Source organism: Megascapheus bottae, chromosome 11, assembly GCF_031878675.1.
Source record: "Megascapheus bottae isolate mThoBot1 chromosome 11, mThoBot2.hap1, whole genome shotgun sequence".
NCBI classification, from domain to species: domain Eukaryota; kingdom Metazoa; phylum Chordata; class Mammalia; order Rodentia; family Geomyidae; genus Megascapheus; species Megascapheus bottae.
In genome coordinates, this window is record NC_143519.1 from 44473471 (window position 1) to 44493479 (window position 20009).

The 20009-nt window shown below is 41.1% G+C and overlaps 1 protein-coding gene across 1 annotated transcript in view; it reads right to left on the reverse strand.

The window, feature by feature from the left end:
* Positions 1-2956: 2956 nt before the first annotated feature.
* LOC150056984 (phosphatidylinositol 3,4,5-trisphosphate 3-phosphatase TPTE2-like) overlaps positions 2957-20009 on the reverse strand; it is a 105115-nt gene continuing 88062 nt past the window's right edge. The window contains exons 35-41 of the mRNA XM_090341794.1: positions 16823-16884; positions 15179-15259; positions 11219-11324; positions 9831-9919; positions 6716-6808; positions 4996-5066; positions 2957-3145 (exon numbers count right to left, since the gene is read on the reverse strand). Coding sequence (XP_090197920.1) covers positions 3037-3145; positions 4996-5066; positions 6716-6808; positions 9831-9919; positions 11219-11324; positions 15179-15259; positions 16823-16884 — 611 coding nt within the window. The 3' untranslated portion in view covers positions 2957-3036. The remainder of the gene's footprint in view (positions 3146-4995; positions 5067-6715; positions 6809-9830; positions 9920-11218; positions 11325-15178; positions 15260-16822; positions 16885-20009) is intronic.

The following is a 20009-nucleotide window of genomic DNA, read 5'->3' on the forward strand; positions in this document are numbered from 1 at the left end:
GTAAGTATTTCTTTCATTCTGCCTTTACAAATATGTATGTTTGGATATATATGTGTATAACATGTGATATGAGATGTATGCTATATACTTTATATAATCTATATTTACAGACTTATTAGAATCTTCTTGGATTTTAACTCATTTATGTTTCAGGTTTCAGTAGATTCCGCACTGGGTACTACTGCTACTTCACAATCCTACTTGACTCATCCCAATGTTTCTAGAACACTGGAGCTCTCTGGGCTGGATAAGGCCATTCAGCAGGGCCAGCAGGCACATCCTCTAGTCTGGTACTAATGCCTAAAATGCCTTTTTACTCAGCCTGGGTAGCTAGGCACACAGATATCCATGGAACACACCCCAAGTCTGGGCCATTGCCCCTGCTACCCAACCAAGCTCTGGCTGATCTTGTGAGTAGAGGCCCATGAACAGCAGTCCGTGTTACCTGTGGCTTATTCTGGTTGCTCTATGGAGCTCCAGTGGAGAGCCAATCCAGACCTGGCAGCCTGAGCTTCCCAGTGCTTTTGGAAGTGTGGCTATTTCCATATTTCCTGCCAATCCACAAACATAAGAGGTACATGTTTTCTTTAAGTGAGAGAACCAGAAAAAAATGTTGCAGCTTGTAATTGTCAGAAATGTGAGTCTTGACGTGGAGAGAGTCCTTCCCTTTTCACTAGTATTGAAAAACACTAAACCAGCCATTTTACCCACTGGTCCCTTAAGCCTGCTGTGTGGTCTGACTGGATTATTGCCACTTGAATTTTAAGTGGAAAAATGTATAATATGTTGAGTCACAGCATGATTCTGTCACTGGAATTAAAGGGAAAGCATGCTCAGTGATCTTTTCCTTTAGAGGAGTCACATTCAGGGCAGGTAAGGAAAAGCTTTTATCTGATTGCTCCACTGCTGGAACCTTTTGGATGCTGGTGGTGGGGGACCAAGAGGCAGAAAGAGCTAGCCTGCCTGACATTTGCAGGCTGCTGGTTGGTCAAGTGGCCTGTCTTCCATCCCCCTACAGGGCTGTGAGCTTTCCACATCCTTTCTCACTTATTATATTTCCATTATTAAAGGCCCCACTGGCAATTGGCAGACCGCTGTGGTCCTAGTAGTCAATGTGCTGATGATAAGGTTGCTGGGTTGGCGTAGTCTGGCCCAAACACTTCCATTATCTTTGAATGCTTTGTAGAATGTGCTCTCTGAATTGTAGGAGCTTCAGGATTGCGTCAGCTTTGCCTGCATGACATTTCTGTCCATGAGAGACCATGCATGATAGTGGTCCTGTGAGACTATTGCCTAGCAACACCATAGCTAAGGCCATTTGTGGAAACACATCCTGATGTCTACACAATGATGGAATCACCTAGTGACTTGGTTCTTAGAAGGTGCCCTGTGAAGCAATGCTAATAAAAGCAAAACCAAAGAGCCAGGCACGGAGGTCTCACACTTGTAATCCTAGTTACTCAGGAGGCTGAGAGCTGAGGATCTTGGTTCAAAGCCAACCCGGGCTCTAAAGACCCTAAAGACCATGACACTCTTATCTCCAGTTAACCACTGGAAAACCAGAAATGAAGCTGTTGCTCAAGGGGTAGGGCCTTGAGTTGAAGAGCTCAGAGACAGTTCCCAGGCCTAGGGGTAGAGTAGTAGTCTTGAGCTGAAGAGCTCCAGGACAGTGCCCCCCAACTGACCCAAAAAAGTAAAACCAAGAATCATTCCATTCATGTCAAAATAAAACTCTTTTTGAGGGTAATCCTGGCCTTAAAATAGTGTTCTAGTGAAGGTACTTAAAGTACCAATCTGTACTAAAGAGAAAGAAATAACTCTGTATCCACAGGGTTAGCAGTGTTTATAAAGGTCTCTTTCTGAGCCAGGCACAGTGGCTCACACCTGTAATCCTAGCTAATCAGGAGGCTGAGATCTGAAGATTTCGGTTCAAAGCCAGCCCAGACACTAAGACTCTTATCTCCAATTAACCACTAGAAAACATGAAGTAGTGCTATGGCTCAAGGGGTAGGGCGGTAGCCTTGAGCTGAAGAGCTCAGGGACAGTGCCCAGGCCCAGATTCCAAGCCCCATGACCAACCAAAAAAAAAAAAAAAAAAAGAAAAGAAAAAAAGAAAAAGAAGGGGGATGTCGTTCCTTCACAATGTTCCCAAGGCTTCGGTAAAGTTGTTTGGAAGCAGGGGTAGTAAAGAATACTCTTTGAATCCATTTTCTGATGTTATACAAAGTAGAAGTCACTGAGATTAATCTTTGTCTCTCAAAAATTTTTTGCCCTCGTCCATGTCTCTCTAATCAAAGATGGCTTGTTACGTAAGCCTCTTGTGTCATGTGTGGTGTTGAGGTGAGGGGGAAAGGTATAAAAACAGCCGTCCCCTTTGGCTTTAATACTTTCCTGCCAATCTGATGTATGAATAGTAATTTATGAATCAAGCAATCTGTTTTCTGATATGAGAAAAGGCAAACGTAACCACTTGTGTAAAAATATGGGAGTACAAGAGTATTGGTAGAATTACCATTTTTAGATAGCTTTAAGCTATGTCAGAATTCTTCCATGTGGTCGCCACTGTTCCTCTGTGTGCTATGTTCCCAAATTAAATACAATAGGGAGACTGTGTGGAGTATATGCCTTCAAGACAGACATCAGAGAAGCTAGACACTACTGATTCACACCTATAATTCTAACCACTCAGGAGGCTTACCTAGAGGATTGAGGGTCAGTGCCAGCCAGGGCAGACAGATCCTCAAGCCTCTTATTTCCAATTAACCATCAAAATTCTGGAAGTAGAAGCATGACCAAGTGGTAGAGCACCAGCCAGGAGTGAGACCTAGAGTTCAAGCCCTAGTACTAGCACACTACACCAAAACAACACAACAAAACACCATAAACAAAACATACCAAGAAGAAATCATTAATAAGAAAACAAAGGAACCATTAATAAACAATTATAATTTATTTACTGAATTTCTCAATATGCACAGAAATATAAAGTAGCATGAATTTAGACATCAGTGTCTCAGTGTGCCGAAATAGAATAGCTCATGAAGATACCTCGTTAAAGTATAGCTCTACAGCAAAATCATCAGGATAAAAGTCCCATGTTTTTTGTTTATGTAGGTTATCCAGTTCATTACGTGGCAGGTAGAGCCTAAGGATAGGAAGAAAAGCCATTACCTTTTATTTTAGGGCTCACAGGAAAGTCATACCATAGAGCACTCTTGTTTAGAAAGAGATTTGCTGGCTGTATCCAGAACCCAAAGCCCCAACTTGCTTTCTTTCCTTGGATGTGACATAAGATGCCTTAATCTTCAGTAAAGAACACACTGGTCACAGCATGCCCCTTAGGGAATTAGTGACATCTGTGTCCAGAGAGCTCCACTGCTGCACTTTTTTTACCCTTTTCCCCTTCTGTACCCTTCCTCCACCATCCCAAAGATGTACACATGGATACACCATACATAAACAAGCTGTAATCATTTTTAAAAAATTTAAAGACAGAAAAAAGAGCAAAAACCCTTGCTTCCATATTCTGGAATTTGTGTGTGTATATGAATATATACATATATATGTGAATATATATACATACACTACATTATTATGTATTATACATATGTGAATATATATACATATACATTATTATGTATTATATAGTTACATATATAATTTTATATAAATACGAAGAAGCACGTAGGCATTGTGCCTTTGTGTTTCTCTCCTTAAGAGTATCTTCTTTTGGTTTCACTGTATGTAAGTATCTAGAATCTTGACAATTTATTAAGTCCCAATATATTTTAAATCTGTCTATATCTATATCTCACATAAGTGATGAGGCTGGTGTTTTTGTCTAAATAGCAACCTCAGGGGACAGGATTGTGGCCTAGTGGTAGAGTGATTGCATAGCATACACAAAGCCCTGGGTTCAGTTCCTCAGTACCACATAAACAGTAAAAGCTGAAAGTGGTGCTGATGCTCAAGTGGTACAGCATTAGCCTTGAGAAGGCCCAAGGATAGTGCTCCAGTCCTGAGTTCAAGCCCCAGGACTGGGGAAAAATGCAAAACAACAAAAAGCCTCATAACTATAAAAGCAGCTCTACAAAAGCAAGGCATAAAATGATACCAATCCTTCCAGAAATGTCTATGAAATGAGGATAAAACATCCCCACAGTCTCTAATGTGACCCTGACGACATAAAGGACAAAGCTGTCCTGTACAAGAACCACTTGGAGAAGAAGCAACACGTAAAGGCCCCTCACCCCCAAGCTCTGCCTTTGATAACTTTGCTCATCAAAGTTTGTTTATATACATCTAGAAAAACTGGTAAAAATTTCCCATTAGAGGCAGTTTACTCTTTCCAAAATCCAGTTGTATGTGAATCACAAGTCTACAGAGCTGATGCTTTCTTGGTGCTGTCTTACTAGACTTGAGGTATTATTAGGCCCAGTTCAGACTTGAGAAGACTGGCACTTGATATAACAAATACCATCAGTGCATGCATGCATGCACATTGACACAGTGATTCACCGCCTTGGGAAAAATACTCCTGTGGGGAGCCTGTGGGTTCAGGATTGAGTTTCTAGATGTGGTAGTAGTTCTTAGAAACAATGAACTTCTTTTTAGAAGAATGTTTTCCCAATTCAGTTCTTAGAAAAACTTTTTGAAAGGGAGACTATCAAATGACTTCCTAATCCTTATTAAAGATGTAAATGTGCCAACATTAGCATGAAGCCAGCTAAAGCCTCCTTCAACCCCTCACATGAGCCTATAGCATCCTCACAGTCCGCCCATCCCCCTCAGGACCCACCGCATTCCAGCAAGTGAGCAGAGGCACTTCTCTCACCAAGATCTGAGTAACTGCATTTTAACTGACACACTGTCCTGTGGTCAAGGAAATCTTTGTGCTCATATAAAATGTACTTAGGACAGTGGGCAAAAGATTTGCCACTATAGTTTAGACATGGAAGATGAAGCTGTTTCTATTGGATTATATTAGATCCTTACCGATTTTTCTTCACTAACGAGGTATGGAACCAGAAAAAGAAGGCACAGCTCTCGTAGTATTTTGGAAGAAACTAAAAACACAGGAATAAAGAAAAAAGTTACTTACATAATACAATGGATACCAAGAACTAATGATTCCAAAGAGATTACAATTCCTCCTTTATTTCTTTGTGTATTGATCACTTGCAGCGTTCTGTACCAAAGTTCTCAAGGACTTTAAGAGAAAACTTTTTCAAGTAAAATGTAAAGGGTCAAAGTGCAGTGAAACAGGATCAAAACCATAGAGACCAGACTGCCGACTGCCTCCGGTCCTGCTGGCACCAATGTCAAATGGTGAAGCCATGGTGGAAAAGAATTTGGTGATTACTCGGTAAATTAAACACAGAATTACCAGATGACACCAATTCTACTCAAGAAATTCTTTTTCCATAATAAATCTATACTGATCTTCCAACCTTATTTGCACCACGTTATATAATCAACTAAAGACAGATGCCTATTCTTGTTCTGTGCTGTTGAGTCTGCATTCATCTTGAATGTACATTAGACCGGCATGCCAGCAAAAGGCACAGTCACCCCCGTCAGTTTCCAGTCTCTGTCTCCTCCCAGTACCTTAGTGGGCCTGATCCGCCTGTCTGTCTCATGCACCCATCTTCCTGTGTGACAGCGAATACAATCCCCATCCCCCACTCACCACATGTTCCAGGGGAACTGCGCAGACATGTCAGTGGTGACTACCTGGGTTACAGCATGCTTCCAGGGACCACAATGGAGCCTCCCATGGGAAACCTGCTCAGGTAGACTACCTGCTCCTCAGGTCTCCCTTTGTCTATGGCTGTCCACCATTGGTTGGGCATCCGTTTCTCCTGGATGGCTCCACTCTTTCCACTAGCCCAGGAGGAGTGCTGTCCTCGCCTCTCTCTGTCATAAACTTTTTTACCCAGTCTCTGTGTTTCCTTGTGCTGCCTTAGAGCCTTATCTGAGTAGCAGGAGCCTGTGTCTACCTTGGCAGGAAGAAACTTAAACAAGTCAGACAAGATCCTCAGGGCATCTGCCAGTAAAAGCATGTTTCCTGTGAGGACACCTGGTCATCAGCCTGGCACTCAGGCATTAGGCTACCCCTCCCCTAGTGTAAACAATCATCCTGTGAAAGCCACACACCCGGCAGCCACAGCCATTTAAGTTCCTTGTTAGTAGTGGTGATAGATGATTTAACAGAAAAATAAAAAACCACTGATCCATTCAATTCATTATACACAAAAACATTCAGACATAACATTGTACAACTGATAGAAATTATACACTCATGACTGTGACAGTAATGATACTGTTAATAGATTATAGCATGTATCAAACTCAGAGGAAAGTGAAATCACCCTCAGGTATTGATCATGTATAAATATGCTGATGGCAATGTGTTTGGAAGATACAAAACTGTCAATACTGCTCTGCAGTATAAAAGAAACCTTTTTAGTGCCCTTGTTTTTATTATTTTTCTTACTTGAAAACTAACAGATGTAAACTGCATAGAATTTAGGGGTAAAAGTGAGCAAAAACAATGTGTAAACAAATGTGATAGTTGTGATTTGTGTTTTCCTCCCCTTCCCTGGACATAGATTGCAATCTATCCTTTCTCTTGTTGAGAACTGCCTCCAAGGAAATCCCAAACCCAAATCCTTCAAAAGACAAGAGCAATGACACAGGGTTCTTGATTACTCACTGGTGAAAAGAATTTCACTTTCACATCAGCATATAATTCTGGACAATCTGATAGAAGAAATATTGCTGTATTCCTTTTGGTATCATGCAATAACTGTAAATAAATACAGGGAATTAGGAACAAAGTAAGTATTCATTTTCACTCATCTAAACATCCAAAATACATTATATACTCTCAGTTTCATAGCCCCAGTCATTTCATATGTAAATTAATAGCAAACTCTTTCTGAAGTTATAATACTATTCTTTTTTTTTTGGTTGTGAGGCTGAACTCCGAGCCTGGGTACTGTCCCTGAGCTCTTCAGCTCCAGGCTACCGCCCTACTTCTGGAGCCATAGTACCACTTCTGATTTTACAGTGGTTAATTGGGGATAATAGTCTCACAGACTTTAGTGCCCAGGCTGGCTTTGAACTGCAATCCTCAGATTTCAGCCTCCTGAGTGGTTAGGATTGCAGCCACGGTATCCAGCTTGAAGCTGTAATACTATTCTTTACATTAACTCTACATGTTTGAGGGTTATAATGGGCACTGTTGAGAAAAAAGTATTCACTTTTCTACTGGAGTTTAACCTAATGAATATTACAGTTCAATGTGAATCATCTGATTTTCATATTCTCTTTAAAATGCACTATGAAGCTCAATTTTAAAGCGTTCATTGACATTCAAAAAGCAATGCATAACTGATTATGTTTATACCAAAAAATCTTATGTTGCTGGTGGGATCAATGCCCTATTTCCAGTGAATGGAGTGATCAAAACTAGGTCAAGTTTTGAGGAATAACAACTTTGATTTCTCTGGTATTGACTTATCCTCATACAATAATGAGAAAGACTATGCTGGGCCCCGTGAAAAGTACAGAAAACAACGACAAAAACAAAACTCCTTAAAAAAACTATACTTAATCTCTTCAGGAATTTTTATACATAAAGAACAATAGTACAATAATATATTATGTTTAAGCTGTACACCGAAGACTGAGTGTGCAATTATATAGTGCATTGTGGAGGAGTGAGTTTATCATAGAGGGGATGAATAAGGAAGTTTTGAGTTGGTCATTGGATAAATGACAGTAGTACAGGTCTTAGAGATCTCCAGAAATAGAAATTAGAGTTGTGTTCTAACAGCCAGAGGGTTGAACCATCCTCCTTTAATCAGAGTCTGTAGGTCAGATTATTGATGGGAATAGCTCAGTTGTTATGTGTCTTGAGAGCCTAAGAGCCAGGAAAACAAGCATGGAAAGCTGCTAGGAATAACTAGGGGCTTGTCCTGTGTGACAAAGTAGCTGGATAATTATTGTCCGTAACTTATAGTTTATAATTTCAAATATATTACCTAAAACTCACAACACTTGAGAAGTGGTCTATCTTACAGATAAGAATTTTTTTTTAATTTAGAAACTTAAAGTGTTTAAATTTGATTTAAGAAAAAGGCTCACTGTCAAGATTCAGGAAAGCCTATCTGAAAGAATTTGAAGATTGCCTAAAATCTTACAATAACAGCATCCATCACAAAATTCCATGTCACTGATTCAATATTTATTTGTCCAGGTGGAAAAATTCCCTCTCTTACACAGCATGCTCTCTTACATTCTGAAATGTCTCAAGACATGCTATATTTAATGATAAAATGTTATGTAATTATGAAATATTAAGTACAATTGGCCATTGTACAGTGTATATAATTCAATGCTGTTGAGTTTATTTAGAATGATACAAGTATTTAGTTTTGATTACTATGTAATTTCAGAACACTTTATCATGGAATAAAAACGAACCCCTTCCTCATACCTATTACCAATCTTTATAGATAAGAATTTAAGCCAACAATTGTTACTGGCTTTGGCCATGGCACACTGTTTTCTGCTCACAATGAGAACAATATTTCAGGATGCATTCTGCACAACCCACAGGCTGAATGTTATAAGGAGAAAGAGAAAGGAAGTGGACTCGTGTATAAATCTAGAAATGAGCGAATGAGGCCCTGGATTAGGCAACAGTAAGCGGAACATGAAAAAGTGTAAAGAAGCTTCAAAGCATATGTCATAGGAGCTGGTGATTAATGTGATTTAGGGACTAAGGCAAAGAATGAACTAAATACAATTCCTAATTTTAAAGCCTGGGTTGGAGAATATTGGGTGCATTTAAGAAGCATAGGAAAGGCTTATTTGATAAATCAGAATTGGTGAAATGTGTTTAGACAGTGGGCGCGGAACTGCCTGTGTGGTAGCTCTGGTATCATCCACACAGCAGGGCTCCTCCTTAACATCTGTCCAGTGACCGAAAGAACCCATGCTGCTTTACGGAAGTGCAATGGTGAATAGGACCGAAAATAGAGGCTTCTCATAGATAAGAACAAAAAGCAAGGTCTTAGCAAGGTGAATCTAACCACAAATGAGTATAACATTTTAAAAAGTGTTTATAAAGCTGGGCACCAGTGACCCATGCCTGTAACACTAGCTAACACTAGCTACTCAGGAGGCTTAGATTGTGTATGTGTGTGTGTGTGTGTGTGTGTGTGTGTAGAAGTTACAACAAGTCCTTTTCCAGAAAAGGACTACAGTCTTGAGCATTTTCAACATTACAGCTTGATATTACTGCATGTGGAGAGGTTTCTCCTCAGTCCACACGCTCTCTCCATATGTCTCAAAGTGATAGCCCACGGAACATCTGAGTTAGAGTCATGCAGGATGTTGCTGAGTGGACAGCTTTTGCACCCATTCCAGATTCCCTGAATTCTACTTTGGAGGTAGAACCTTCCATTTCACGAGTGCCAAGGGGGCCTTCCAGAACACTAAATTCCAGATCAGTGCTATACAGTAAATGACCAAAAAAAAAAAAAAAACCAAAAGGAAGATAAGATAATATGGCCAATACTGACTAGATATAGGAATTCGAAACCTTGATTAGCAGTTGTGAGCAAGTGAAGACACAGCAACGGTGAACTGTAGCATTTTTGGATATTTTCCATTTGCATCTGAACTAAGCAACATCAAGCTGTCCACTAGAGGGCAGCATGCGTCTGTGTGGTGAGTGATGGCTTGGGGAGGGCGACATGCCTGCCTGACTGAGCTATGAAACAAACACCAGGATTCTGGGTTCAGATGCCTTTGCTCACCGTGCAGGTTTGGGCTGTGCACGTGAACATGGTCATGCGCCGCATTATGATTTCCGCTTTTAGGTCTGTTCCATCTCCATGTCCAATACCTCAATAAAAGTAAAAAGACTTGTTAGGGCACAAAGCAAAGTGTTTTCTCTTTTTAGTCCATCGGATAACTGGCAATGCCTATTAACAATGTGGTGATATTTAATCATTTCGTTCTGCATGGATTTTGTCCTTAAAAAAACAACTTCTGTCTTCCAAAACAGAGTTTATAAGATCCGAGAGAAAGAGAAAAAAAAACAGAGGAGTGGGATCCTATCTCAAAAATAACTAGAGCAGCTAGGCACCAGCTAGAGTCCCAGTGACTTGGGAGGTTTAGAGTGAGAGGATCACAGTTTGAGCCGGGGAGCGAGGGGGAATTCTGTGGATGTGGTGATGTGTGGCAAGAAAGAAGAGCCTAATTGGAACAGGCAGCACCTTGGTAGTAGGTAAGGGAATCTGGTGGAATACCACTTTCTTCCACCCTTCCATCTTCATGGAGATTTCAGTGTCTGTGGGTGTCCAAGCTGCCCTCTAGGAAGGATCTCTAATCCTGTGCTCCAAAAGTGTATCCAGTGTTTTTCTTTCCTGGTACCAGAGTTTGAACTAAAAAGCCTTGAACTTGCTCAGCTTACTGGCTGGCACTCATCACGTGAGTCATGCATCCAACCCTACATTCTCTGGTTGTGTTGTAGGTGGAAACTCAGATTTTTCCCCTGGGCTGGCTTCAAACTGATTCTCCAGAGCTCTGTATCCTGAGTTACTAAGATCTTAGGTGTAAGCCTTACCTGGCTTGTATTTGGCTTTTAAATTCTATGCAATTATTTCTCTTTTCTGTTGATCACCTGTGCTGAGTGCTAGCATAAAGCCTGGCCTAGACAGGCCACTCAGTTGCTGAGCTGGTATTAAGGCATCTTGATGGAGGCGCTAGGGATGAGATGCTCAGAGGAGGAGGGAAGAGGGAAAAGAAAGAGTGGTATGATGAGAAAAAAGGGATAGATGAGAAAATAATACAGGGCCACTGCTGCTGAATGGAGTCTGGGAAAGAAGCAGTCTCAAGGGCTCATGGTCTCCTCTCCTCTAAAGGCTCCAAGGCTGAAAGGCCTTCCCTGAGCTGAGACTGGGAGCCATGAGAACAAAAGGCAAGGGGATGGAGCCCTCTGTGTGAAATGGGCAAAGGGAGAAGAGAGACATTTGAGAGCTTCTGACATGGCTACTCATGCCTGCCCAGTGGGCAGCTCCAGGGAGAGCTTAGACTGCTATGAGTTATGGTCCTTTCTATACATATAAAACCATGAGCGAAACCCTCTCAAATGTGGGACCACTCATCCTCTGGTCCCATCCTTCAGGTCTAAACTATTTACCTTGAATCGAATAAACTACAATTCTCTCTATTTTGAGCATTCTTTTAGGTGGTAGGTTCCCATTGAAGATGTTTTTCACAGTTTCAAAGTATCCAACATAACGATGCTGTAAAGCAACAGAGCCTTGATTTTAGTGGGAATGAAAGGTTTAAAGTCTTAATCAGCTTGTTAAGAGCAGTAAGAAATTAAGTCAACATTTATAGTGTTCCTTTACATAATCAACATTCTTATGTATTTGCCTCCTCATTACTGGTTATCTACCATGGAAAAAGCACTGAGCTCAGACTTATAGGGGGTAACATGGAAGGCTTGAGTCCTTGCTTATGACTACAACGACAGCTAAGGAGCTAAAACAGCTATGGCAGAAGCTGCTTTAGTAAGTTAGGACTGGAGTTTGGTGAATGGTTTTCATCAAGGGAGAGACCTCTACATAACAGCAGTAGATTATATGCTATTTTGGAGGGTCCCTAACAGCTAAAGTTTCATCATCTGCACTTTTCCCAAATTTATTTTTGTAAGGAAACCCTAGAATTCTCTTGGCATCATATTCTTCCTCCATAGAAAGTTGTTCACAAGGGCTTTCCTTGGAGGTGCTGAGCCAACTGGGAAGAGTTGATAACGTTAACTATTACCTCTCCAATTAGCAAAAACAGTGTGCTGGGTGCTGGTGGCTCATGACTGCAATCCCAGATACTCAGGAAGCTGAGGCTGAGAGGACTGAAGACTGAAGCCAGCTAGGACTGAAAAGTCTGGGACAATTCCTCTCCAAATAATTAGCAAAAAGTTGGGCTAGAGGGATGGCTCAACTGGTACAGTGCCATCTATGAGGAGGTAAAGACTACTGGGCAGCAGATCCCTGAGTTCTACTCCCAGTATTGGTAAACAAGGAAAGGGCAGTGGTGAGAAAGACTCCTGACAATTCTTAACTGTCAGGTGGAGGTAGATGAGAGGAAGGGGAGAGATGTCTGCAGACCTACACAGAAGACACAGGGGCCATCCCCTTGGCTCCTGCCACTAAATTCTCCACTCCTGCACACCAGGGCCCTCAAGCTGCTCCTGCTCTGAAGCTGCTCCTTCCCCTGAAGCAGCTTAAAGCAACTGGGGCTTCCATACAAATTAATATAATTGTACAGAGCTAGCACTCATCCAAACAAGGAAGACACTACGCCACAGACAAAGCGTTTTGAGATGCAATTTAAGGGTAGCTAAATTGGCAGGGCATGGGCCTTGCCTTTAATGGAAATACATACATTGCAATTGAAATAACTACATAATGAATGTCATAGTTTCTAACAAACCCTCAAAGGGTGGTAAGACCTGAAGTGGGAGACTACTTCAGGCTGGGGAGGGAAAGAGGGGCCCATGAGAACAAAGGCTTGGGAGCAGGAAGTGTTGGCACACTGGGAAACAGCAGACTTTCTCAATGTGGTAGTGTAGTATGTACATATGCATAGAGTGGGAGAAAGGACTGGAGGAATCACATTGCAGAAGACCTTGGATTCTGCTTAGAACATTAGTTTGTTGCAGCAGGAAGCCACTGTGGATGTGAGCATGAAAACGGCACAAGTACCAGTGGACTTTGCTAAGTTCGTGTGTTATGTGTAGCCCACTATGCCTACCTTTTACTTTTGGTGAAGTGACGTAGACAAAGGGAAAACCTATCCATAGGACTGAGATAGCTGGAGGCCAGTAGTCACAGTGCTCTGGTACAAGGTCGAACTGCTATTTGACTCCATCACTTCTCAAAAAGAAAACTTCTCATTTGCAGCCACATTCATAGTTAGGAATCCTCCATAAGAGCCGGCCCAGCATGAAGGGAAATACAGACCAGGCAATGCGGGTGAGCTGCACACAGCCTGGGAAATGATGGGCTGGGACGCTGACAGATTTGGATTCAAGTGTTTGGTTCAAAACGTTAAACTCTCTAAACCTCAACTTCCTGATTTGCATAAACATACCCGATCACTCATAGTCATTGACAATATGAAATGAGATAATGGACAGGAAGTCCTTAGATGGTTTCACCATGTTTGTAATGTAAACTCTGAGATAAACACCTTAGTATCTTCAGTAATAAATTATGAGAAAAGAAGTGAGAAACTAATGAACATTAACTGAACAGCTATGGTAATGAAAAATATGTACTGTTGTTTAGCATTTGATTAAAATGAACTAAAGTAAAAGGAGACTTCAGCCAATGATAGAAAGTTACACACCACTTAGAAATTGATATTACATAGGTATTATTGAAGTATTCTGGGGTATAATCAATGATATCAGGTGGAGATTTGTGGCGGGGCGGGGGAGATGCTGGTCCTGGAAATGGTCTTTGAGCTCGTGTACTTAAATGCTACCATTTAAGCTACAGCTCCACATCTGGCTTTTTGGTGGTTAACTGGAGATAAAAGTGTCATAATTTCCTGTTTGGGCTGGCTTTGAAATGTGATCCTTAAGTCTCACCCTCCTAAGTAGCCAGGATTATAGCTACTATCTTGATTTTGTTTTTTTCTCAGGGCTAGTGCTCTTCCACTTGACAGTTCCAATCCCAGATATTTTGGTGCTTAATTGCAGATAAGAGTTTCACAGACTTTCTAAGCCCTGGCTGGCTTTGAACCCCAATCCTCAGGTCTCAGCCTCCTGACTAGCTAAGATCACAAATGTGAGCCACCAGGGCCTGGCTCAGTATTTTCGTTGTTTTTGTTTTGGTCATCCCAAACTGCTTGTGAGATGAAAAAAAAAGATATCTGATGACTGGAATTCCTTCAAAGCAATCCTGGTTTACGAAAGAAAGAGTAGGAGGGGTATCCAGGATTTGAGGAAAGTGGGGAGGGAAAGAATGAAGCTTGACTGGTTGTAGATTGAGACGAAGAGAGAGGAATACACCCTATGATTCCATATTTGTGTGTTTGAGTTGATATGAAATATTCTCTTAAAAAGCTCATGTGTGAAAGGCTTGATCCCCAGTGTACCAGTGGCCAGCTGTGAAAAGTAATTGTCTCACAAGGCTTCTGACTTCAGCAATAGACTTATCCATTGAGGGCTTCATAAGTATGTAACATTCATAGGAGGGGGGCCTTGCTGAAGAAAGGAAGTCACTGGGAAGGATGTGGCTTGTTTTAGCCCCTTCATGCTTCTCAGCTTCCTGGCTACCTTGAGGTAAACAGCCCTGCTCCACCATACCCTCCTTGACAAGAGTTTTCAGTCTTACTCAGGCCATAATCAAGTGGCCATGAAGTAAAATCTGAAACTAAATCTTTCCCTCTTTAGGCTCTTGTCAGTTGGTTGCCACAGTGACCAACTGTCCAATCCAATACTTGGAAATCTTTGTTTCCATAATAAAACATTTTCAAGGGAAAAACAGAGTAATATTATAGTTCACATGAATGTTACAAATATGGAATGGGAAATACTAAAAAAAAGTATGATAGTGTTGGCTATAATGGAATTTAAAATATTTATTTTCCCTTTTCATTCTTTCATATTTCCCCCCCCCTCACCTTTATTTCTCATTCTTGGTCTCTCATTCATTTCCCCTCTTGGTCTTCCTTTCCTCCACACAGGGGAATCATCAAGAAACAATCCTTGTGGTGTTCTACAGAGGCTGAACTGCACATTGTGCAGGGGTCTGTGAACGATCAATCCCTCTCTCCAGGGAAATGAAAGCCAGTGGGTTTGAGAGCATCTTCAGGAGCCAGGAAAGCCTAGGCACTGGACTTTCCCACTGGGGAAGGGAGATACACGTGGAAGGTGGGATGCCCTGGGGAGAAGCCAGCCTACACAGCCTGGAAGGTGAGGCTTTGGGACTTGGAAGGGGTCAGGGAGCTGTTAAAGGCACAGTACTGCTCCCTGGTTGACTGTTAGAGAAGGGTTTCAAAAGCAACTGAACTGAAGGTGTCACTAACTGCTCCCCACAAAAATAAAACAAAACAAAAGAACTTCCTTTCAAAAGAGAACACTTACCTGTGATGGAGTTGCTATTCTTTGAAATTTGTTGCTGTAATTCATATCAATTCTTTGTTCACCAAAATAATGAAAACTTTCCTACAGACAAGGGGACAACAAAACCACAATCACCTTCACATCAGCAGTCTTTGGGCAGAGCTACTCAAAACAACGAAATGAATAAAGCCATGAAAAGGACTTTTTAGTGTAAGATTCATAAACATATACAACTTTAGAGCTAGAAGGACATTAGAAATCATCTGGTCCAACTCTTCTTCCTGTCTTCCATTGTACACATGAGAAGAATGAAGTCAAGCCAAAAAAAACCAATACTTACCTTTTCACATTTTCTATCCTTCTCTGTTCCTTTCTATTAAAATTGCTGGTCACAATCTAGTAAGTTGATTTTATTGATCTTTTTTTAACTCACTGGTCATAATTTGGAAAACACATGAGACCAGGAGCATGGCCTAGTGGTAGAGTGCTTGCTTAGCATGCATGAAGTCCTTGGGTTTGATTCCTTTGTACCACATACATACACAGAAAAAAGCCGAAGTGGTGCTGTGACTTGAGCAAAAAAGAAGCTCAGGGGTAGTGTCCAGGCCCTGAGTCCAGGCACCAGGACTGGTAAATAATAATGATAATTATTGCTAATTATTATATTAATTATTATAAATTATAGTGATGATTATTATTGATATGAATAATATTATTTTAAAAACTCATTTTCGATCTGAGTATTAACCTAACCAGGCCAGCCTGAGGGCAGATACAATGTTACGATGGGGAACCACAGGGAACAAACAAACAAACATATATACAATATACCAGGTACCAAAGTCAGGTACAGTAACCATGTGAGATTAACCATAAGAGGAAAGAAAAGAGAAAAGAAATAACTTCACATAGTACATTAAGAACAACCACCACAAAGATAAACCTCTTGTTTCCATATCCTGGAGTTCATTTCACTTGGCCTCATCCTATATGGCCATGGACACATAGCTTTTGAGCTATTACGGTTCTCTGCTAGGAGAATCTTTGATGTATATAAAAAATTTTAAAGTACTGTACTACATAGTCATAAAATTCAACATACATCCAAAAATTAAGTAAATTGAGAGAAGGAGTGGGTTTGGGAGGGATGAGGAGAATGATGACAGGGTGACATTGATCAAGATGCACTGTCACCACAAACGACTTTGTTGAATGGCAATGCCTTTGGACAACTAATTAAAGATAATACACATATACTTTAAAAATGCTTCATATGGGGCTGGGAGTTTGGCCTAGTGGTAGAGTGCTTTCCTAGCATGCACGAAGACCTGGATTCAATTCCTCAGTACCACATACATAGAAAAAAAAACAAGTGGTGCTGTGTCTCAAGTGGTAGAGCTCTAGCCTTGAGAAAGTCCAAGGACAGTGCTCAGGCCCTGAGCTCAAGCCCAGGACTGGCAAAAAAAAAATGCTGCATATCTTAAGATACTATAAATTTCTGCATTCTCTTCAGTGTGTGCCCCGTTGCTCTCACCACAGCCAGCATGAATCCAGGATTTCCCTTAAGCATCATGATCTAAGAATTTTCTTAACGTTTTACCAGGGAGCATCCGCAATCAGCACATTCAACAACTACAAGGCAGAGTACAGCGGCATCATTCCTACCTGGGCTGTTAAAAACATTCTAGTCGCGATAAGGCACGAACAAATCATCGTCCCTGTTCTCCCTGGAAGAGAAGTCAGCGCTCTGTTAAATGGCAACACAATCCAACACAACCTGAGAACTGAGAAGAGGGAGGGCGAAGAGGGTGGGCGGAGCAGGTAAGAGTGCTGAAGGGGGACACTGACCAAGAGACACTGTGTTCACAAACTACTTTGTTGCATGGCCACTCCTCTGTACAAGCACTTAAAGATAATAAAAATACTCCAAAACAAAAGCATGCTAAATAAAGAAATGTTTCTCATTTAAAAAAGGATTAAAAGTTAGTTCAAGAGACCTTTTTGACAGCTAATATATATTCATATATTTTAATTTTATTTTATACATAAGATCAAAGCCAAGGGCATTAACCACAATTTAATTTTTTTGCCAGCCCTGGGGCTTGAACTTAGGGCCTGAGCACTGTCCTTGGGCTTTCTCTAGCCTTGAGCCACAGCACCACTTCTAGCTTTTCCTATGTATGTGGTACCCAGGAATGGAACCCGGGTCTTGGTGCATGCTAGGCAAGCACTCTGCCACTAGGCCATGATCTGAGCTCCCACAATTTAAAAATCACAAACTATTTTTGACAGTTTTCTCATATTGAACGTCTTCACCCCTATGACCATTTCAGCTACCAACAAATTCATTTAGATAATAAGAAAGTTCCATTTTGTCTATTTTCCCAAGTAAAAGAATTACGGTAATATGCTTAAGACACTGATGAATTATGATCTGTATAGAGTGTGTACGAAGAGACTTTCCAATGAACTCTCAAATCTTACCACAATCTTTCTGTTTGTCCAAAGAAAACCATCTTTAAAATAATCTGAGAGAACAATGTGCAATACACAAAACACTAATACTGCAATCACTAATCTATCTATTAAGATAGACACACTTTAATATAAGAGAATATTTCATTACATTAGTTTCCCATTACCCCATCAAAGACATCTGACGATACTTAGACTGGCCATTTCCACTGGTTGGCAAGAGGCTCTTCCATTGTTTCCACTCCAATATTTTTCTTGCTAGACTAAGTTACTTTTCAGCTAAAGCATTAATTCTTGGGGTCGGGAGTGTGGCCTAGTGGTAGTGTGCTTGCCTATTATGCACATACACATACACAGAAAAAATAAGCTGGAAGTGGTGCTGTGGTTCAAGTGATAGAGCACTAGCCTAGTGAAAGCCAAGGACAGTGTCCAGGCCTTGAGTCTGGCAGTCCCACAGCACTAGTCAAAAAAAATCAATTCTTCTATAGTTAACTACCCTAAAGTTTGTTTTCCCCCCTAAGTCTGGTTTCTGCTTTAACCAAATTGAATTTCCTGTCAAGAATCTTTGCAGGGCCGGGGGCATGGCCTAGTGGTAGAGTGCTTGCCTAGCATGCACCAAGTCCTGGGTTCAATTGCTGGGTACTACATACACAGAAAAAGCCAGAAGTGGTGCTGTGGCTCAAGTGGCAGTGTTAGCCTTGAGCAAAAATTGTTCAAAAGGACAGTGCCCAGGTCCTAAATTCACATCCCAAGATTGGCAAAAAAAAAAAACAAAAAAAGAATGTTTGCATACAGTATTGTTAGCCTGTTGTGTAGTGTTGAAAATAGCTAATCTCTCCAGGCCATGGTCTTTTCAGCAAAGCTGCCGTGATGGATGGTGTCTCAAGAAAGCTTTATTCCAGTATAGAAATACACTTAGAAATCCTCAAAGTGCATGTTGGTATCAGTTCTCTTTCACCCTGAATGTGCCTATGTCAAAATTTTCAACTAAGAAATAGAAATATCTTATTTTAATTACTATAACAAAGAGACAAACCAGGGCCAAGCATGGTGGCTCATATCTATAATCCCAGCAACCCAGGTGGCAGAGACCAGGAGGATTATGGATCTAGGCCAGCTCAGGCAAAGTTAGTAAGACCTCATTCTCAACCAACAAGATAGGCTGAGGGTTCATGTCTGTAACCCCTGTTACATGAGAGACACGGAGGAGGGTTATACTCTGAGGCCAGCTCCCGAAAAAGTAGGAGAACTTATCTGAAAAAAATCATTGAAGCAATAAAGGGCTGAGCATGTGGTTTAAGCAAGTAGAGTGTTGGTCAAGCAGGTGTGCCATGTGAGTTCAAACCCAAGTAGGGACCTGAAAAACTACCTAACATTTGTAATCCCTACTTAATTATATCCATTATTTGAATTCTATTGGAAAAAATTCAAAATTAAAGAATGTAGAAAGAACAGTATAATAAATACTTACACATCTATTCCCCATTCTACAATCCCTGTATTTTCCTATACTTGCTTAATTTCTACCTTGGCTTACCTGCTTTGTTTCTCTTTCTCTTTCCTTCTGTCTCCCTCTATAAGCCTCTCTCTCTACCTTCCCCCTCCCCCCACCCTGTTTAGTATTTTAAAGCAAATCCTTGACTTCCTGATTCAAATCACTTCATCTTCAAAGTCTTTTATGTCCCAACTTATATTTTAGCTTTGGCAAATAAAATTTTGGTTTGAAAAATGTTGCCTTTTCTATTTCTATAATCATCTGTAGTCTTTGAATTATCTTCTTTTTACAATTCCAAATGTATTCTTTTTTTTTTTTTCTGCCAGTCCTGGGCTTGAGCTCAGGGCCTGAGCACTGTCCTTGGACTTTCTCAAGGCTAGAGCTCTACCACTTGAGCCTCAGCACCACTTCCGGCTTTTTTCTATGTATGTGGTACCGAGGAATCGAACCTGAGTCTTTGTGCATGCTAGGCTAGCACTCTACCACTAGGCCAAACTCCCCGCCTCCTTTAAACATTTTTGAATGACTAACTGGACTTTGCCATTCATGTTTAAACAGTACTATTCTAACCAAGTACGTCCAAAAGGAAGCTAATGCTACTGCTAGCTGTGAGATTAGAAGCGGCCTGATAGAGGAGGTACCTGGCTATTGTGTCTATCAGAGTCAACGACTGCAAACGTGTCAATTCTGGAGGACACTTCTGGGTCTCTGAAAGTCTGATCTCTCCCATTGGAAGGAAACTTGTGAACGGCTTTGAGCAATTATAGATGAGCCAACATGGGGCACTCTCACATGCTTGTGCTGTGGATAAGCACAGCTTCACTAAGTGTCCTCTCAGCCGTGAGAGGACAGGAAACCATGAAGTACACATCCTGTAATCAT